We start from the raw sequence: 20,806 nt of genomic DNA on the forward strand, positions 1-20,806 counted from the left end.
CCTTGGATACGGCCACCTCTGCTGGAGTGATTGCACAAAGAAACAAAAGGTTTTTGTATATGACATGTCCTGGAGTTACTGAATTGTCCTACAGCCGTCCTGTGGTAATGAACACTGAATCCAGGAGGTCAGGCAGAGCTCAGTAGCGCATGTCTGGCCACCGCTGCCAAAATCTGAGGTGGTCGTATCCGAGGAAGCTATCTTGTTTCTAAGGGACAAAAGTACTACATTTATGAGAAATTATCTTCACACAGGAACATTTTTGTAAATAACATCCAATTGAAGAAATGTTTACATATGGCAAATGAATTCAATTAAATGTACATGTCCAGATGAGAATATCCCATTAATCCCTTATGGATTTCATTTAATATGGAATGATTTGGTGATTTTATTTTTGTCGCCTTCAGTTGATAGCTCTCATTTAATATTGATAAGACCATCCTGAAAATCTAATACTTATTGACCTAATGTCTTTTCATGTGCTTGATAAAGGGCCCACCTGACTTACCATAGATCTCAGAAGTGTATTGATGTTTATCAATGATCTGTAACCTCCGTCACATGCTACTATGAATGGTGTGAGGACCGGGTAGTCTTCTGAGATTGTGTTTTCTATAGAATCCCCTCTGCCATATAGATTTGTGGACCTCAGTTTTGTGGTATTGAAAAGATATCTCTCCTTTTTTACATTTCACTTTTTCATTTATGGTAACTTCAGGACACAAGAGCATTTAACTCTTCACTTCTGAGACCCTGCGTGATTGGAGAATGGGTGGGACGTGAAGACAATGACATCGACCCTTTAGCTTCAGAAATGATACAACCTCCTGTACCAAGAAATAAAAATGAACAACGTGAAGAGGATGAAGGAAGCGGCAGTCCTGTAGGGAGGTAAGGATCGGAGCAAAAAGCTTATAGCTAGAACGTTTTGTCTGACACTTTTACCAGATATTGAAGACAATGGGGGAGATGCATCAAACAAGCATAAGCAACTTACACGGGCTATTGGGCGGTTCCCAGAGCCCCTCCATGCTGCAGATTCACAGGTTGTTACAGTGTGCTGGAACTTCCTCTGTTGTAGTGAGATTACATTAGGCAGAGAGAGTCGAAAGTGCTGAAGGATCAGAGAGACAGTCTAACATCCTGTGAATTGTCAGCATGTAGGGGCTCAGGAAACCGCCTCAGTAGCCCTTCAGACTCATTAGCAAAATTTTAAAAGTTGATTTTAGAAGGAAGGAGGCCATGGATAAAAAATATAAGAAGAGTAGCACAGTCACAGTGCCTGGGTCTATGAGTAAGTGTCCCTGGTTTATCATGATGGATTATGATAGTAGATTTCCTTTAATGTGCGGCACATTAGATAAGTGAAGAGCTGACAGTTCTCTCTTGCGGCAGATTAATCATTGTGTCAGATGCTGGATGTTTTATCTTTTATAAGAGTCGTACTTTGTACCTCCTTTCAGTTGGTCTAGTTTGTTACACAACATTATTTCATTTTTTTTTTTTTTTGCCCCAGCTAAATTTTCAAGCGCCCATACTTTTTTACGAGAAGCTATGCCCTCTCTTTCTGGGACCATGCCCCTTTCTGTATAAATTTGTAAAGTGTCTAAAAATGGTCTAAAACCATTCATAAATGTGGCACAAAGGCAATTCAGAAAGTTTTTTAAAACAGAATTCTGGCTTAGACTGCTTGATACATCTCGTAAGAAATGGGGGTTACTTTTTGTAGTGGATTATACTTGAATATGTTAAAGGGGTATTCCCACAAAGGCAAAATGCTTAAAAAGACTCATTATGACTAAATAACATGTTTCATAATTTGATGTAATTAACAAAAATGCAGCCCAGTGACGATCCACTGGTCACACAGTCAATGTCCTCTCCTTCACTCTGCCCGCTGTGCCTAGGATCTGTCTCTTGTTCTCACTCACATTGTCCAGATCTGTCCAGGCCTTGATCCCCTACTGCACTGATGGTGAACCTTTTAGAGACAGGATGCCCAAACTATAACCAAAATCCACTTATTTACTGTGAAGTTCCAACATTGCATTTTAAGCAGTAACTAATTGCTCCCTGTTCTTCAACATCTTTCAATCGTATTGGGCGCCTGAGGCCATCAATACAGTTAAAAGAAGGAGGGCAAATTCAGATTATTATTGTAGCTTCTCACCAGGGTTTCTCTGTACAATTAGAATGGTGGGCCCAGTAGAACGATGAATAGCACTGAGAGCAGCATATCTTAAATTGCCTGTGCCATAGGTACGCCACCAATGCCCTACTGGGAGCTTGTGTTGTGTTGCAGCACAAGCTCTGTGTGCCCTGCTTCCTGTACACTCTGATCTGCACGATGCTCTCAGTGAGCTTGGGGAACCAACTCCCGTCATTCACACAGAAGAGCCGGCTCTTCCTGCCGGCTCGTTCACGAATGACCCATCCCTACGATACACCTCTAGGCTGGCCAGCTGAAGATGAGACCAAACTCATCCAGCAATGTGCTGGTGAGATGCTCTGCAGTGTGTATTCTGGTGGTGATGTGTGGGTGAGATGCTCTGCAGTGTGCATGCTTCAGCTGGAATTGATGTGTGGGTGAGATGCTCTGCATAGAGTATGTTGTAGTAGTGGTGGTGGTGATGTGTGGGTGAGATGCTCTGCAGAGCGGTGGCGGCGATTTGCTGATGTGTCAGCAGGAACAGGTGATATCAGGAGGATGAATTGGACTTGCAATTGACATAGCTTTATCATGACATAATGGCCATGGGGTGTCAAGCAGAAAGACTTATCGGTGTACACAGAAACAATATAGATGATGTTGTGCGTAGGATCAAGCTCACACATCACAGCCAATGCAGGTACAGGAGCAGAAGCAGGCAGTAGAGAGAAACCGGTAGTGCAGGGGAACCTCCATTTTTTGTGTTAAAGGAAACCTACCACTTGTAGTGGCAGGTTTCAGATGGAAATACCGGGCACCAGCTCAGGGTGAGCTGGTGCCGGAGCTTATTTTTGTTAGTGTTTTAAACCGCGGTATCGCGGTTTAAAACACTTTTTAAACTTTATAGCCGGCGCAGGGAGGTACGGGCTCGGCACTTACCATGCACGCGACCGTGCGCGCGGCTACATAGGAAATGAAGGAGAGCCATGCGCATGGTAAGCGCCGAGCGCGTACCTCCCGGCGCCGGCTATAAAGTCTAAAAAGTGTTTTAAACCGCGATACCGCGGTTTAAAACACTAACAAAAATAAGCTCCGGCACCAGCTCACCCTGAGCTGGTGCCCGGTATTTCCATCTGAAACCTGCCACTTCAAGCGGTAGGTTTCCTTTAAAGGGAATCTTTCCCTACAAGACCCAACCAGACTGAGAATAACTGTTTGCAGATCATAAATTCACTAAAGTAGTTTATATTCCTGGCTTTGCCAGGGAAAAAAAAATTCAACACCTTCCAAAGCACTCTAGATCCACCCATCGATTCATCCACCCTGCCTATTCTTTTTCCATTCAGATGCTGGGCCATCGCAGTCCACCTATGACACTGGCAAAGCAACTCTGAAGATGCCGGGATCGTAGTTGAACTGTGCACTGTGAACTTTTTGGAAGAACAGGCAGGCCACTGTATGAGATGGGCAGATCTGAAGTGCTTTGGGGGGCGTTGACTTTGTCCTAGAGGATCTCTGTTATCGTCTCACCCAAAGCACTTTGGATACATTTGCATATTTTTAAATCACTTTTTTACCCTGGTCAAACCTGCAAAAAGGTCATCTCAGTTCGGTCGCATGTGTTTTAGTGATAGATTTCCTTTAAGTAGATAATTTAAGTCATGAAACAGTATTACATCTATATACCCAACACATATTTGTAGTCCCTGATACTAGTGCCGGGCTCATTCGTTTGTGTAGAAAACAATAAAATGAAATTGGTATCTGGACTTGTCTTTGTTGGAATATTTAATAATGTATCTAAGCTTCTTGAGACACAACACAAATATTGTAGTCTGGCTTTAATGGAAGGATCGGTAGACACAATTTAAAATGAATATTTTCTGAAGCTTATTAATACAAGTAGATGGCGGAGTAAGCACATAACAAACAACAACAAATGACTTCATTTCATGAAATATTCATATATTTACGCTGTAAATGATAATTCTGAAGAATTGTACATATGCTTACTGTCCTCATAGCTCTAAGTCCATTGCACACACAGTTCATTATCTCATGGAGTTTATTTTCCTGTAAAGATAAATGAGAATCTTTTCAGCAGTGACAGGATGCACAATGTTATGCTACACAGGCAGCGGGGAGAAAGGGATTTTACATAACCACTTCGGGATCATCCTGCTTTAGTGATGTCTTTTTTATTTTTCTGCCAATGTACAGTAATTGAATATAGACTATACAAAAATGTGTTTTATTTACAAGAAAAATTGTAGTGTAGTGGAGATAAGCTGTGACATCATTTATTGTCAAAAGTGATGTAATAACAGTGTTTTCTATTGAGGGGTTATCTTCTTCTAATCCTATGGGGACATTTACTAAGGGTCCGCAGTCCGCATTTCCTTCAGGGTTCCTGACTATTTCCGATTTGCGCCGCATTTAACAGGGGATTTTGGTGCACATGATCGGATTTTGGCGCAATCGCGCCGACTTTCATGTGACACAAATCAGGGGCCGTGGCCGTCGGACGACCCGACTGATTCGGACTGAGCGTGGGATTTAAAATTCAAATTGTGTCACAAGCCATGCAGTTACATACAACGGGAAGAAGATGGTGAACTCCGGCGGACCTCAGTGGGGAAGCGACACATGCAGGATATCGGGAGCACGATCTTGGTGAATCGCGCGGACAGCGCACCTCGGGGATCGCGACAGGACCGGGTAAGTAAATGTGCCCCTATGTGTCTTTCCTTTGATGTAAAAGAAGTGACTGCTGCAAAAATATCCCTACGGTTTAATCAATTGTCAGTCAATTATTAGGGTGATTTGCCCAGAGGAAAATTGTAGGCTCTAAAATATTTGTATAAAATATAGATTGTTACTTGAAAATATTTTTATACATGATAAAATTTTACTTTAACATAATAGCTTAGGTCAAAAGTATAGATGTTTTTCTGTTAACAAACGCCCATTAACAACATCCTACATGTGCTCCTGATGGTAAGTCTTCCCTCTTTTGTTGGCTCATATGGACAATGAGCTGCATGATGGGAAATCTGCATAATAAATATCAAGGAAAATCTGGAAAATGTAACAAGTTTTCCAACAAAATGGGGCACATTTACTTACCCATCCCGTTGCGATCCCCGCCGTGCGTTGTCCAACGAGGATTCCGGTCTGCCGCGATTCACCTTCTTCTTCCTAGTGCATGTGAGTGCTGATCTTGGGACACAATTAGCTTTTTAAATTCTGCGGTTTGTCCGAATCAGTCGGGTTGTCCGACCTCCACGCCCCCTGATTTGCCGGTGCCGATGCGCCAAAAACCCAAGGCAATTGAGGGCAAAGCGGAAAAAAATAGCGAAAATGCGGCGTTCGGACCCTTAGTAAATGTGCCCCATTGTGTTAGTTGGTCATACAGATATGTTTATAATCCCATGAACATCTCTTCTTTCTTATCCTTCTTTCTGGCATCTCATCATGGAATAAACCCTGATTGTCGTGAAAATACTGATTATTTGAAACCTTATACACCTTAAAAGACTTTTATTCGGCATAGCATTGCTCTCTAAGATGTGTAACATGCAGAATGTTATTTAGGTCCTTCTTCAGATTCGCCATCGTTGAATATTTATACTGGAAGCAGATGGCTTGTCTTCACACATCTTGCAAGATTTTATGAGATTTAGTGCATGAGCCCATCTGTTCAGACTATGTACAAGGTAGAAGAGAGGCCCCTACAGCACAGAAGACATAGGTGTCTTCTAAGAATGACAAAATGTGTGTTAAAAATATATCTGCCGATAAAACAAATGAATAATATATGAGATAAGATAACAGCTTCAGCAACAGGTTCAGTAGTTGTAGAAATGCATACACATCACAAAGCTGTAGGATAAATTCTCAGATTCCTAGAAGTGAGACATTATCTTAGCTATTGCATCCTTTTAAAGAGTAAAACTAGTATCACGCAAAGTCAAAAATAAAGTATAACCAACTGTGGGACATCTAGTATGTGCCACCTAACCGACTGGGCTTCAGACTACATCCAAGAGCATTTTCCCAATGACCCTATTGGTTTTTATCTGTACAGGGATCGGGACAAGGCCCAGCGCCAGCATCTGGATTACCCGGGCAAGTGCCGGGGCCCTGGGGTACTGGATGGGACCACTCGGGCCCCCAGATCAATTGTACCAGTGTCGCTTTAGGACACTGGTACAAATGATCCCTTCCCGGCTGGTGTTGGTTTCTGCCTCTATGATGCGCTCGTTGGGAGCACAGCATAGAAGCAGAATCCGAAACTCACCTGTCCACGTTTCCCTGAAGCAGCGCTCCCCACTGTATGTGATGGTGGAGCACATGATGACATCATCGGATCACGTGTACTGGCTTCAGAGCCCGAGCGAACAGCGGGCGCATGCTGAAGTAAGGTGGCGGCTGTTCCTGCGCTGCTTCAGGGGAATGAGGAAAGGTGAGGTTTTTTTCTTTCCCGGAGGTGGATGGGGGGGGGGGCAATGTAGCTGGATGGGGAAAGGGGTAGTGTGTTTACAGGGGGTGGGGAAGCAGTGTAGATAGAGGGGGGCAGTATAGCTGGAGGGGGGATACAGTGTGTGTGTGTACAGGGGGTGGGGGGGCAGTGTAGATGGCGTTGGGGGGCAGTGTAGCTGGAATGGGGGGATACAGTGTGTGTACAGGGGAGGGGGGCAGTGTAGCTGGAGGGGGGATACAGTGTGTTACAGGGGTGGGGGGCAGTGTAGCTGGCGGGGGGATACAGTGTGTGTACAGGGGTGGGGGGCAGTGTATCTGGAGTGGGGGGCAGTGTAGCTGGAGTGGGGGGATACAGTGTCTGTACAGGGGAAGGAGGAGCAGTGTAGCTGGAGGGGGCATACAGTGTGTCTACAGGGGGAGAGGGGCAGTGTGGCTACTTCTTGGGGGCGGCCCATGAAGGGGCCCACTGAGGCTCTATCGTCTATCGTCGCTCTATTGACCTCTTGAAGTTGCCCTGGTTTAGGTGGCAGATGATCAAGTGATTTAAGAGTAATAAATAAACAGTAAAAATCATAAATATTTTAGATATTACTGCATCCCAAAATGTCCAAACGGTCAAATTTTAATAACACCACTTTTCGCCATTTTGCAACATAGAAAAAATGAAATACAGTAAAAAGTGATGGAAAGGTCTTAAAAAAAGTCCCCAATATAGTAGCAAAAAAAAAGTCAGCTCACCCTGGAAAATATAACTCCTCACGCAGCTACGTAGGTGGATGAATGAAAAAGTTATAAGCGCTAGAAGATGGCGAAACAAAGAATTTTTTGTACAGAAGGTTTTTATTTTTTAAACTTATTAAAACATAATAAAACCTATATAAATTTAGTATTCCCTTGATCTTACCAAACCAAAAAATAAATTAGAGGTGTTATTTGGAGTGTACAGTTAAAGGCGTAAAAACCAAGCCCACAAGAAAATGGCAAGTTACACCCCTAAGCCGTTTGAGCCCCAAGTAGCTTTTTGGTGTACGTTCCATTATGAAATTCTGAAAACATCTAAAACAATCTTGGTCTGTAAATTGTCTGTTAATCACTAATACTAAATCTCTTTCTAGTCTTAAGATGGAGCCAAAGAACAAGGGTCTGAAGCAGCAACAGCAGCAACACAAGAAGCTACTAGCGGCCATGCTTTCCCAAGACTCCTTTGACTCGGTCCACAGCACTCCTGCGTCTGTCACAGAGGAAGATATTGATAATGAGGATGATGCAATGGAACTTCTAGGTATGTTACAGCCTCACTCATTTATTTATAACCTGCTAAGATCGGGGAGGGATTGATTCTCATGTTAAGTGACTTAAGTCCAGGTTAGGGTCACGGTTTGCAGCCTGATCCCTTCTCTCTGATTTGTGTAGGTGTATATTGCACTCACTGCAGGCCCTATACACGAGATTTTTTTTAAAAATCTTTTGTATATATATATATATTTTAATTGTACTATTGCTACAAACTGCATGCTGACCTAAGAGGTGTACAATCTATGTGGTTGTAATGGCCAATTTAATTGTCAAAACAGAAGGAGCACAAGTTTCCATGAAGGTCTGGGCACCTGGAGTTTGTATCCCAATCTCCAACTTTGTGGTAACGGATGCCAAACAAACATACTAATACCAGCCATTGTCTGTCCTCTGCCTTTAATATCTTACTCAAGTTTGTGGACCAAGCAAAAACTTGGTCTCACGAGGTAGAAGAGATCTCAATGCTTACAGGACAGTACCTGGTATCCAGGGTTGGATTAAGTAAACCTTTTTTATAGAGTTTACTTCTCATGCTTGACAAAGACTTTATAGCTGAAGCATTACTATGTGGTGAATAAATCACTCCGCGGAAATTCACTGCATCTTCTTCTGGGCTCTAGTCCTTTTTACTGGATATTGGATTACATTTGGACCATCACCAAGGTCAACTCTGAAGAGTATGCCGTCTACATTTTCCTTCTCTTGACATTTACTGCTTAAATTCCAAGCTTTGATCTCTTCTTTCGTCTTTCAGTTTAAGGACCATTCAAAGACCTACAAAGGTCCTGGAAAGTCTCTTGTATACATGTGTGTAGAGAGCCAGCACACTTGTACAGTATGAGGGTTTAGGGCTTGAGGTCCCTCTCCTTTTTATCTCTACAAGGCGTTATCAAACATGGTGGGCAATTTTGGTGGCCCCTCGAAGGCCAAAGCGGCCTATAATATAAATCGCTACTGCTAGTAACAGGTACACAACCCACATGTTTCATATCTACCCATACCCTAAATAATTCCTTTCTTATATCACCCATTACAAACTGAAAGATCATATGATGCCTTATTGTAGCCTCATGTCACAAAATAGTTTTTGTTCAGAAGTTTAATCATAGACAGCGGGGGGATTTATCATAAGTGTCTGAGGTAAAACTATTGAAGTTGCCCATGGACAGCAAAGAGCTCAGCTTAAATAAACAACTGTGGAAAAATGAAATCTGACCTCTGATTGGTTGCTGGGTTGCTGGGTTTTTACTCAGTTCCTATGGGTTTCAGTGGTTCTGTCCAGCCCCTTAGTCTGTGCTATTTACCATAAGCACCTACTCCAGTCCTTCATACATCACACGAGTAACATACAACCCTCACATATACTTTTATATATAAAGACTTTACTAACAACATACATGTGACAAAGTAACTACATAAAATACAATACAAAATACATAGAGAACACAACTACACACAAACCTCCTTTCCTGCCCCTTCCTGGACCCCAGTAATGTGTATGTATATACAATATATTCTAACACTACAGCAGCTCCTGGATATATCCTGAAGCAGGAGTTACATCCAGTGCCTGACCGTATACATGTACATATAGAGACTCATGCACAATAATTACTAGAACCGTTCTGCTCTCAGACACTTTTGACAAATCTCCCCGAAAGTCTTTATGGTAAGAGCAATAAGACTGTAGAGCTGGTCCTATGACATGTAGTGATGATTGATACATCACATTAGGGGGACCTTTTATTAAGTGGGGCTGAGTGGCCAGCACTTCTGCCTTGCAGCGCTGGGGTCCTGGTTTCAAATCCCACCCAGGTAAAAATCTGCAAAGAGTTTGTATGTTTGCGTGGGTTTCCTCTGGGTCCTCGGGTTTCCTCCCACACTCCAAAACATACTGGTAGGTTGATTAGATTGTGAGCCCCATTGGAGAAAGGGACCAATTTGTCATACTTTCTGCAGCTCTGCGTAATCTGTGTGCACTATATAAATAAAGAATTATTATTATCATATCAAACTTTAACAGCATAAGTATAAGACCCAAATAAGGTCACCCATGTTTTACTTATCGTGTTAAAGTTTGCTTGGAGCCGTCTTGTGACCCCTGGGCAGCAGGACTCAAGACTTCCTGTGACGTCCTGTGTCCTGCTGGATTCTGGCAGAAGGAGAGGGGGCCCTCAGTCATAACCACTACCATATCAGTGGCTATAGGGGTGCGCCTAATCGATGACCCTATTAGGGTCTTCTACTCATCCTGTTTAAGTTTATGTAAGTCGTCTTTAAGGAAACTAGAATTTTGAGACGTGACAGAATTTAAAATCCTTGGAGTTAAAATTAATTGAATAGGGGACAGTAGACATCTGAGCATAGGTCGTTGCCTTCTTTAGGATGAGCCCTGTAGGATCTACTATAGATCTAATTTGAAACTAAGGGCCATATTTATTAGGGCTAGAAGCCCTGAAATAATCGCAAATGCTATCTTATTGATGGCAGGACCTAGCGTAGAAATAAACACTGCCAAGACCCCACCGGATACATCAAGATGTATCACTCAGCGCAAGAGCACGAGCGCCAGCATGTGATAAATATTCCCCTATGAGTCCATGTTAATTCTAGAAAAATACAATCATTTAGACTTCAATCCCTCCACTTGGATACATTAATTGTCTCTATTTTCATTTGATGCCCTGTTCTCACATCGTGGTGCTGTGTCTGGGGTCTCCCCTTCTGGGGGGTTTGACTGAACTGATTTTCTTTGGAAATAAATGACTGAGATTTGCTGCACAGATGGCAGTGAGCTGTGGTATCCTGGTTCTGGTATTGTCTGTAGCTGAGTTGTAAGGTGATGTATATGATGTATATCTGGTACCTGTCTATCTATAGGCTCTACGTTGTTGTGATACTGCTAAATGAGCTTTTCTTTTTCTTGTATCCTATTGTGAATATATCACCACAATATGTATGTATACATGTATGTAGTATTGTATTATCTATAGACATATAACTGGTGTAACATCAAATTACTATGAATTGGTGCATATTTGTAGATTGTGTATGGAACCCAGCAATACCGATTTTGCTGGATGAACGCTCCTTCTGATGAAGGAACTTCCAGCTCCAACACGAGGCTCCCGTATTTAAACTATTGTAAAATTAATTACTACGTACAGGAGGTCCCCTACTTAAGGACACTCGACTTACAGACAACCCATAGTTACAGACAGTCCCCTCTGACCTCTGGTGAAGCTTTCTGATTGCTTTACTATAGTCCCAGATTGCAATAATCAGCTGTAAGGTGTCTGTAATGAAGCTTCATTGATAATTCTTGGTCCCATTACAGCAAAAAATGTTTAAACTCCAATTGTCACTGGGGACCAAATTTTTTTTGTCTGGATCTACAATTATAAAATATACAGTTTCGACTTACATACAAATTCAACTTAAGAACAAACCTCCGGACCCTATCTTGTACGTAACCCAGGGACTGCCTGTATTAGGGCTTGGAAAACTCAAATAGTACGTTTACTACAATAAATATTTCAATATGAATCTTTTTGTCCGATCTTTGTCCGATCTTAAGGTTTCCTCCTTAGAAGTAGCAATCCTCCAGCGATGTCCTTATTTGTGTGGTTTTATCCACATTGTTTTCTTTGATACCAGACAGTGTGGCGTTTTATGTATTACTGACAGAGCTAGAGATTCGCAGCTTCCCCCTTGGTTCCACCACAGATTTATGTATTTATGTTGTTACTCACACACAACACAACCTTACAAGGTGAGAACCTCCATTGCTGCAATCCCCATATCTACTAGACAAGGAGATTGCACAGGGGCATGTGTCTGTGGGTTGGCAAGCTCTGTGTGCACTATATGAATAAAGGAATTATTATTATTACATGTTGTATGTGTTTATGTATATGCTGTGTTTGTGGTTTTGGTGTGTATATTATGTATATACTGTATGTATGCATGTAATAATGTATGTATGTGCTGTATGTGTGTATATGGTGTATTTATTCTGCATGTATGTGTGTTTATAGTAAGTATATATTTCATGTCTAACCATATGATGTATTTATACTATATGTATGTATATAATGTGTATGTACTATAGGATACAGTATGTGTGCAGATTTAATGTGTATATATTGTATGTGTTTATGCTCTGTATGAGTTTGTATACACTGTATGTATGAGTTTGTATACACTGTATGTATGACTATATAAATGTACATATGAGTACATAAATAAGTGCGTATGCATGTGTGAACGAGTACATAAAAGTTTGTGCATGAGTGTAGAACTTTATGAGTATATATATATATATATATATATATATATATATATATATATATGTGTGTGTTTATAAGTATATAAATGTATGCATATGTGAGTGTATAGATGTGTGTGATCGTATGAACATATGTGTGCAAATTTTTTTTTTTAAGGGGCAGAAATCTTCTATGGGGCCCGGCCTCTCCTAGTTAGGCCCTGAGATTGCGTCTTCTCTATTCTTTCCCCTCGGCCTGAGCTCGCTCCCTTCTGTGGAGCTTGTGTTACCTATAATAAAGTAGACTGTGTGCATTTATGGATGAGCTCTGTTATAATGATATAATAGTTAGTGTGTGTTTATAGGCTACGCTCCCTGGTGATATTGTGTGATGTTATAATAATCTACTAAGAGTTATAGGGTTTATAAGATCATGTTACAGTCACATCCATCTGTGTAATAAATCTTCAGTGACCTAATAATATTTTAGGTGATGCTATGTTATGATCATGTCACAATATTTGTGTGGAAAAATTGTGCCAAAGGTTACTTAGCATTAGTTGGATAATCATCATTTGTGACTTTTTCATCTTGTGTTTTCTTTTGTCAGTGATTCTGGGGCTCTAGTAGTTGGCCGCTGTTCTTTATCAAAAAGTTGCAAACTCCAAAAAATTTTTAGGAAAATCATATGAAAAAGCACAAAGTGAAATTGAACACATTTTTGTTGACTTTTTTTTTTTTTTACTACAGAGTGAAGCACTTTTGCTGTAGTGAAATGTGGTTATTCTTAAAGGGTTTGTCCAGTTTTAGCAAATACATCGTTTGTGTAATGAAGTTATGCAATCCTCACAGTTTTTTAGATCTCTGCTTGCTGTCATTCAAAAGGAAACTACGGTACATTGTTTATTTGCTTCTCTGTGACATCACATGGCCATAAAGTAAAAAAGTAAAAAACAAAGCTTTGTATAGAACTAAAGAAATCAGTGAGGAATAGATACAGAAAGTACAGTATATTGGAAAATTGTTTAACATCACTATACAAACAATATCCTTTATTTACAGAAGCTGAGCAATCCCTTTAATGCTCATGTAATGTGGCGGGCAGCAGGCAGACTGCAAATGAATGTATTTCTACTGACTTTCTGGCTGCCAATAAAGCCAATACACTACTGTCCTCTAGTGGACAAGTAGTATATCGCATCACAGGACACGATTGGCTACTGTATGATTATGTACTTTCCTGAAACAAATATATTTGTATATACTGTGATTAGTGTAGCAATTGCAGGGAAGTCCAGGTTTATTCTCTCTTTCTGTGTTCACATTAAATTATTTGTAAAATTTGTAATATTGTATTTAATTTCTGATCTTCTGTCGTCAAAACTACTATTTTGAATTCCTTTCTCTATACATAAATTCCTTTTCAGCAAGTATATGTATATTCTGTTCAGTTCCAGCATTGCTGATCTGTTCCCCTTCAGCCTGGAAGTCAGGACATCCATCACTTGTTTTACCAGACTCTAGTCTGAGATGAAATGACATGGCCTGGTATTGGCTTACATGTCACATAAACAATGGCTGTGACATGGACACTAATGTTCTGATGGGCCCAGACTGGCAGCACTGGAATTGTATAACATTTAGAGCAGTAGTTCTCAACCTGTGTTTCGTGACCCCAGCAGGGGTCGAATGACCAAAACACAGGGGTCGCCTAAAGCCTTTGGAGCCGCAATTTTATTGTGTTTTTACTGTAAATCGCATGGTTTGGGGTCACCACAACATGAGTAACTGTATTGAGGGGGGGGGGGGGGGGGGGGAAGAGGGTCACAGCATTACAAAGGTTGAGAACTACTGATTTAGAGCATTGGATTTGCGATTATTTCAGTACTTCTACACCGAAGGGACTGGCAGAGTAGCACTGATATATCTCCCCCGTAGTGTGAAATGCATATTACAGATAAAGATCCAGTTTTTGCCTTTTTCCTTCACAGCCTGTATCACCAGTTCGGTAGATCAAAGATGATCTTCTTGTCTTTCATATGAAACCAAACGTATGTTTCTAGGTACTATGAGGCCCAAGACCTGGGCATCTGAAAAATTACCCCTGCAGCCTCTTAGAGTGACTCATCTGTAGCAAAAAGTTTATTTTTTCAGCTCATCTGCATATTACTCTGAAGGAGATTTTTTTGTGTTAAAATGGTGACATCTCACAAAAGAGAGACTTCTAGAAAGGATATATCATATCCTATATGAGGGAGTAGGTTTTGAGCAGTAAAAGCTGGTGATAGGCTCCCTTTAAAGATATCTACACTGAACACTCTTTACTTTAGTATCCTATTGCTTGTAGAACTAATACTACACAGCTGTGGTCTGGGCTGCAAATATTAATATGTGACATTAGTTATTTGTAAACTATATGCTCAGGTCCACCCCCCACATTTGCCACTCACATAGCATCCTCAAGGGCCGAGGGAGGCCCCTTCCACACTAGCGTTGCATTTCACGTCAGGGTGCAATGCGTGAAAAACTGGCATTTTTGGCTGCGTTTTTGTTCCATTTTTCCTTGGAGTCATTAGCGTTTTTGCGTTTTTCACATGCGTGTTGTTCGCGTTTTTTGCGTTTTCGGTGCGTTTTTCACGAGCGTTTTTTAAGTCAATGGGACTTTTTCAAAGGGACCATGGTTCGGGAATAAAATGTTTTATTCCGCGCGTATCTCCCGACAAGTAAGCAGATGTGCCGAACATCTGTAATCTATTCTTCACTGTGTTCTATACTGTGTTTTTCACTTAAATGATCCTGTGTTCACTGTGTTCACTGTTATTATTCTATTCTTCACTGTTCTTCACTGTGTTTTTTTAATTAAATGCTCGATCTCGAGCAGGGGAATTATTCATGTCACCTAGCAACCCATCCATTTAAAACGCATTGCACTCGCATTGCACTTGCATTGCTTGCGAGTGCAAGGCATTTTTGATGCGTCTCCATAGACTTGAATGGGGCGGGAAAAACGCGCGTCAAACGCAAAAGTAGAGCATGCTGCGATTTTGACGCGCGTCAAAGCAAACGCAAGGACGCACGTGAAAAGCAACGCAAATGAGGAAAGACCCATTGGAAACAATGGGACAGAGTGCAATGCAAGTTCTGCGCGTCAAAAGCACGCACAGAACTCGCGCGTGAAAAACGCTAGTGTGGAAGGGGCCGAAGTGGAAGGAACAGACTCTATCACCAATGTGAACAAAACTTTACAAGCTTATGGTCACTTAGAATTATTATAATTGAAGTTCACAGGATACATACTGTAACTCAGTTTTATATATCATTTACATGTGCCACCATTTAGGCCACATTCACATTGCCATATGGGGGACGTGTATACGTCCCCTATAGACGGCAATGGGCACACGGTGCCATATGGGAGCGGTGCGGTGCAGCACACACGTGTGGCACCGTACCGTGCCATAGCCGGGAGAAAGATAGGACATGTCCTATCTTTCCCTAGAATATGTTACCGTGCACCATGTTTCTCTATAGAGAGGGCGGCAACGTGTACTACGGTAAGGCGGGCATACTTCATGTGAATGTAGCCTTACACTGTAAAATAGACTGACACTTCGGCAGAATCTAGTGGGCCCCATTATGCAATGGATCCAGCAGAGCGTCAAACTTTCTTCAGGAATGTTTTCAGCTCATTAAAACAAAGATCCGTGTTCATACATAGTAAATACTTCTCTTCTGCTGTAACTGACTGCTAATTCACTTCATATAATCTGCAACTTAAAGGTGAAGTAGTTAGATCTGAAAAATATATTCGTTTTCCTCTATGGATGATTCTTTTAATTTAGAAGGGTCTAAAATAACTCTCTACAAGGACCCCTTAGCTGTATTTGGTGATATATACGATACAATTTAACTTAATTGATCCCCTGGGGGAAATTATTTTGTACATATGCGGACCCCAACCATAGTATACGGGTCCATGCAGAATATTGCGAGTTCGGGTCATCATCAAAAAGTTTGTGTTTGAGTTCAACGTTTGGCCGATGAATATCCCCGTAAATGATCGCCGGTGTTCCGATTGTGGTCCAGGTACACAGAGGCGTAACTACAGCGGTAGTAACCATAGAAGCTGCTATGAGGCCCGCTGTGTCAGGGGGCCCCGTCATCTGACCTGACAAACTAAAGAGTGGAATATGTGCACTTTTATATACATATTATGCTGCACATTGTACAGCATAATATGTATATAACATATACATTGCAGTTTCCGACAACCATAGTTAATGTGCCCCAGTGTCTATTCAGCTCTGTGAGTTTTCATGGCTGCCTTGGCAGGGCCATTACATATGCTGAACATATCCATAGACATATACTGAAAAACAGAAACTACATGTGATTAGCTGTCTTGAAATTATTTTGAAAAGGTGGACTTCTTGGCTCCCGGTAAAAAAAGAAAGAGTCCACATTGAAGGAAATCTACCTAAAAATCAAGCATGAAAAACAGAGATCACTTACACACATATACTGGGAGTACCCCAGGGGGAACTACTTTCACCACACTGCGGCTTCTCCCTTATATTGCCATCGCCTGCCGGATCTGCCCAGCGAGGACAAGGCCTGTTTCACCTCAAAAAGCGGTCGTAATAAAGTCAGCACTAGGCCACGCTAAAGTAAGCCACTCGGGTACCAGGGGAAACTCTTTGCCCCCAACATATATTTTTTTTCTTTCCAAAAGGGCACTACTGACCCTCTGATACCTACTACATTTCAGTCAATCTGAATTGCTCTCCTTCTTTGTGGGTGAGTATACAGCCTGACCCTCGGAGGAGAACTTGCATTATTGTAAGATAAGGATCTAGATATGTATATTAATTTGATAACTTTCACCAAAATTTTATAAATCAATAGTGCAGAACAAAGTAAACTTTGTAGTATACTTTATTAACCAAATCTAATGAAATTCTTCTTTCCATTCAGGGTCAGAGAGTAAGAGTTCTCCTTACAGAGAGTTTGCTAACTAAGGCTGTTTAAGAAGTTTGTGTAAATCAACTTTCTGTCCTGTATAATTTAACTCTTCATAGGCTGTCACTTGTCTAATCACCTTAGAGCTAAATCATTCAAGGAATATTCCCAAGCAGTTTCTTAAATGTAATCAGAATAACAAAATAACACATTCTCTAATTAACTGTTATTAAATATAGCATTTCACAGATATAATTCCAACCTGTCTCTATAAGTCCAGGTGTACGCAATTTTGGTTGCCCCTAGACCCAACCCTGGATCTTCTGAGTTTAGGGTCAGCAGCCATCTTGCTCTTGCCTCTCTGCCTCTAGCCCCTACCCCTGCATTTCAAGGCGAGCTCACACACACTGACTTCCTATATAAATTAAAGTAAAGCTATGCAACACCCCCGTCAATGCATGGGCAGGATGGTAGTTGCGAATAGCACCCTCTCCAGGTCGGGAGATGATAGGGAGATTGATAACCTCTCAAGGAAGGTTCTAGAATCTGGGATGTAGTGTAATTGCTGCTGTAGCTACTGCTTGGCAAGACAAGACTTAACAATGTGAATGTTGTTAGCCAATTATATGCTTAGTAATTGCTGTAAGGAAGGAGTAAGCTGGTTGGATGATCCACCTGAGCTGGACACACCCTAAGGTTATATAAAAGCTCCCTCGAGGGAGAGCTCTGAGAGTGCCGAGGCACAGCACTCCTCCGCACATTGCCTGCCGACCTTCATTACCAGATATCTGACTCAACCTTGCTGCTAACACAGCCCACCATCCTCCAGCCCGAAGCCACCATGTTAGGCTGTGAGCCCATCATCCTGAGGAATCATATCCCACCAGCTATCTCCTGCCAGCTGAATTTGCTGATATTAGGCCGTTTCCTGCTGTTTGAAGTACAATAAAGAACTGTAATTTGATTTGCACTACGTTGCCTCCATCTGATCCCTGGATACGGCTGCTTACCACCATGGGCTTCCCCATCCATCACCCAGGGTTTCATTCTACAGACATCTTAGGGGTTGCCCCTGGGAGATACCACTGCATCAGCCTCTCCCTCCTTATTTCTGGCACACACCACCTGCTGGAGACCTGCCAGACTGTAGTTCAGCCCTCTGGTCAGCATACCAAGCACCGTGACCACAGTGTGCCCTAGGCCGCAAAAGCCAGCCACTCCGGTATTCTGGGCCTTGGCTGCCTCCAGGCCCCCAAGAAAGGGTTAGGCCCTAGTGAAGGATGTTGCAAGTGGCGTCACAAACAGGATATTTACTTCTGTGCCTTATACTGCCACTTTGAACTGTCGATCTATAAAGCCTGTGCTGCCTAACCCTGGTGCCATACAGGTGAAGGCCCAATCAAAGATACAAGCTCGCATGGAAATTCTCAAGACTGCCGGGTGACATCACTGGCAGTGTAAACAATATCGGGGTGGGATTGGCTATAAATCAATTCATTTACATCCTATCACATTTTATCGGCCCTCAGAGCCATGAGGTGCTAAGGTGACATGAGCCTGAGTGCCTCTGGCTTATTAGCATGTAGAATATAAGTTTGTATTTCAGCAATAAGAATACTCTCTAAAGTTTTGTAAAGGGGAGAAAATGGCAGACTAGTGAGTATAGGAGTCTTCCATCAGTATACCTCTTAGCGACGCACGCCGGTGCATGGAGATGGCTCACGGGTGGAGCCCTCTCATTAGCGGGCAGGTCTTTGCTGCCCGCTTTTGCTCTTTTTATGCCCGCAGGTCTTTTGCTCATATTGCAGCAAAGACTTACCGGTAACACCCGCTATTGGTGCTAGCACTGATCGCGGGTGTTATGTGTCTTAAAAAAGACAGCGGCGAGGATTGTGACGTCATCGGGGAGCGGCGATGTATCACCATAATAGCCTTGGGCAGTATTTGATAGGACCGATCAGAAAACCAAGGTTAAAGTACCCTAGGGAGTCTGAAAAATACTAAAAATAAAAATTTAAAAAAAGTTTAAAAAAATTCTAAATAAAAAACCCCTAAAAATTCTAATCACCCCCCTTTCCCTAGGACTGATATAAATATAAATAAACAGTAAAAATCATAAACTCTGCGTCCAAAAATGCCCGATCTGTCAAAATATAATAACTGTTTTTCACTGCGTTTAACCCTGTAATGGAAAATAGTGGCCAAATTCGAAAATGGCACTTTTTTGCCAGTTTAAAAAATATAAAAAATTCTATAAAAAGTGATCGAAAGTATGTAAAAGTTATTAGCGCCAGAAGATTGCGAAATAAAAAAAAATTGTGTACAGGAGGTTTTAATTTTTATAAATGTATGAAAACATTATAAAACCTGTACAAATGTGGTATCCCTGTGATCATACTGTCCCAAAGAATAAAGTAGACATGTCATTTGGGGCGCACATTGAAAGCTGTAAAATCCAAGCCCACAAGAAAACGACGCGAATGCGTTTTTTTCATCATTTTCACTGAGTTTGGAATTTTTTCCCCGCTTCCCAGTTCATGGCTCGGAATATTCAATACCATCACTATGAAGTGCAATTTGTTACACAGTAAACAAGCCATCACACAGCTCTGTGTAAAAATAGAAAAGTTATAGATTTTTGAAAGTGGGGAGTGAAAAATGGAAAAGAAAAAAAGAAAAGGGCCGGGTCGTTAAGGGGTTAAGGTATGGAAAGAGTTCACAATTGGCCTCCTTTTCTTTTTGAAGTGGTAGAAAGCTTTCAGATGCACTAATATCCATAGGAAAAAGAGCAAAAGAAGGCACAGAGAAGCTGCTTTGCCCAACAAAGTATATTACAACGTTTACTATCATCACCTGCTCCATTCATTCTTGTGATACAAAATTGCTTCAAGTTAAACTTTAAACCTCCACCTCTGGTTTTTGGGTAACCTGAGCACAAGTGAACACTCCTAATGACTCTAGTGACTCTTGCTGAACTTTCTATATGTGCAAGTGAAGTCCCTGTGCTGTTTGGAAGCATGTAATGTACATCAGTGTTACTTCCCACTAGGGACCTGATCTGTGACGTGTCCCTTTTAATACACATAAAACGGACAAAACCAAGATTTCTGTTTGTGTTGGAAACCTCACCCGGCTCATCATGTTTGATAGTGTTTCAAAGTAAAATTGCCCATTTTACAAGCCCCTTAGTACTGGAAGTGGTTCACATAAGCTGCAGTTGGCATGTCCTCCCCTTTCAGAGGATTTTTTGGCTTTTGTGGGATTGGTAGTAAAATTAGTGTCATTGTGTGTTCCTGCCAGGGTTCCTTAATGGATAAAACACATTTTGGCAGATTTAACTTGGACAGAAAGAAAGTCTCTGGATACTCGCCTTTAATCTGATATTCAGTAAAAGTGTTAATTAAATTTATAGAAAAAGCTTCATCTGAAAGGGTGTTTTATGACATTGTAATGAGCGCTATACAATGGCGGGATGTTTGGCAGGCTACATATAAGATACATTTACAGCGCAGAGATTGTGCCTATTGTGCCTTCATCAGGCTGGGTGTCCTATGTCGAAATGTAGGAGGTAACGGAGGCAAGCAAGAATTTATAGATTTGTTCCTCTGATTTTCTGTTATGTATCTGCCTGCAAAAGTTAAACAATGGGG

At 41.5% G+C, this 20,806-nt stretch overlaps 1 protein-coding gene across 5 annotated transcripts in view; it reads left to right on the forward strand.

Annotated features, from left to right (window-relative positions):
* Positions 1 to 20,806, forward strand: part of C5H8orf34 (chromosome 5 C8orf34 homolog) — a 176,409-nt gene that overhangs the window by 51,608 nt on the left and 103,995 nt on the right. For all 5 annotated transcript variants that reach the window (XR_011855689.1, XM_072151749.1, XM_072151747.1 and 2 more), the window contains exons 6-7: positions 722 to 894; positions 7,750 to 7,916. Coding sequence is in view for 4 of the 5 variants with exons in the window: in XM_072151749.1 (XP_072007850.1) it covers positions 722 to 894; positions 7,750 to 7,916 (340 nt within the window). In the remaining variant the exon portion in view is untranslated. The remainder of the gene's footprint in view (positions 1 to 721; positions 895 to 7,749; positions 7,917 to 20,806) is intronic.

The sequence above is a fragment of the Engystomops pustulosus genome, chromosome 5 (assembly GCF_040894005.1).
Source record: "Engystomops pustulosus chromosome 5, aEngPut4.maternal, whole genome shotgun sequence".
NCBI lineage: Eukaryota > Metazoa > Chordata > Amphibia > Anura > Leptodactylidae > Engystomops > Engystomops pustulosus.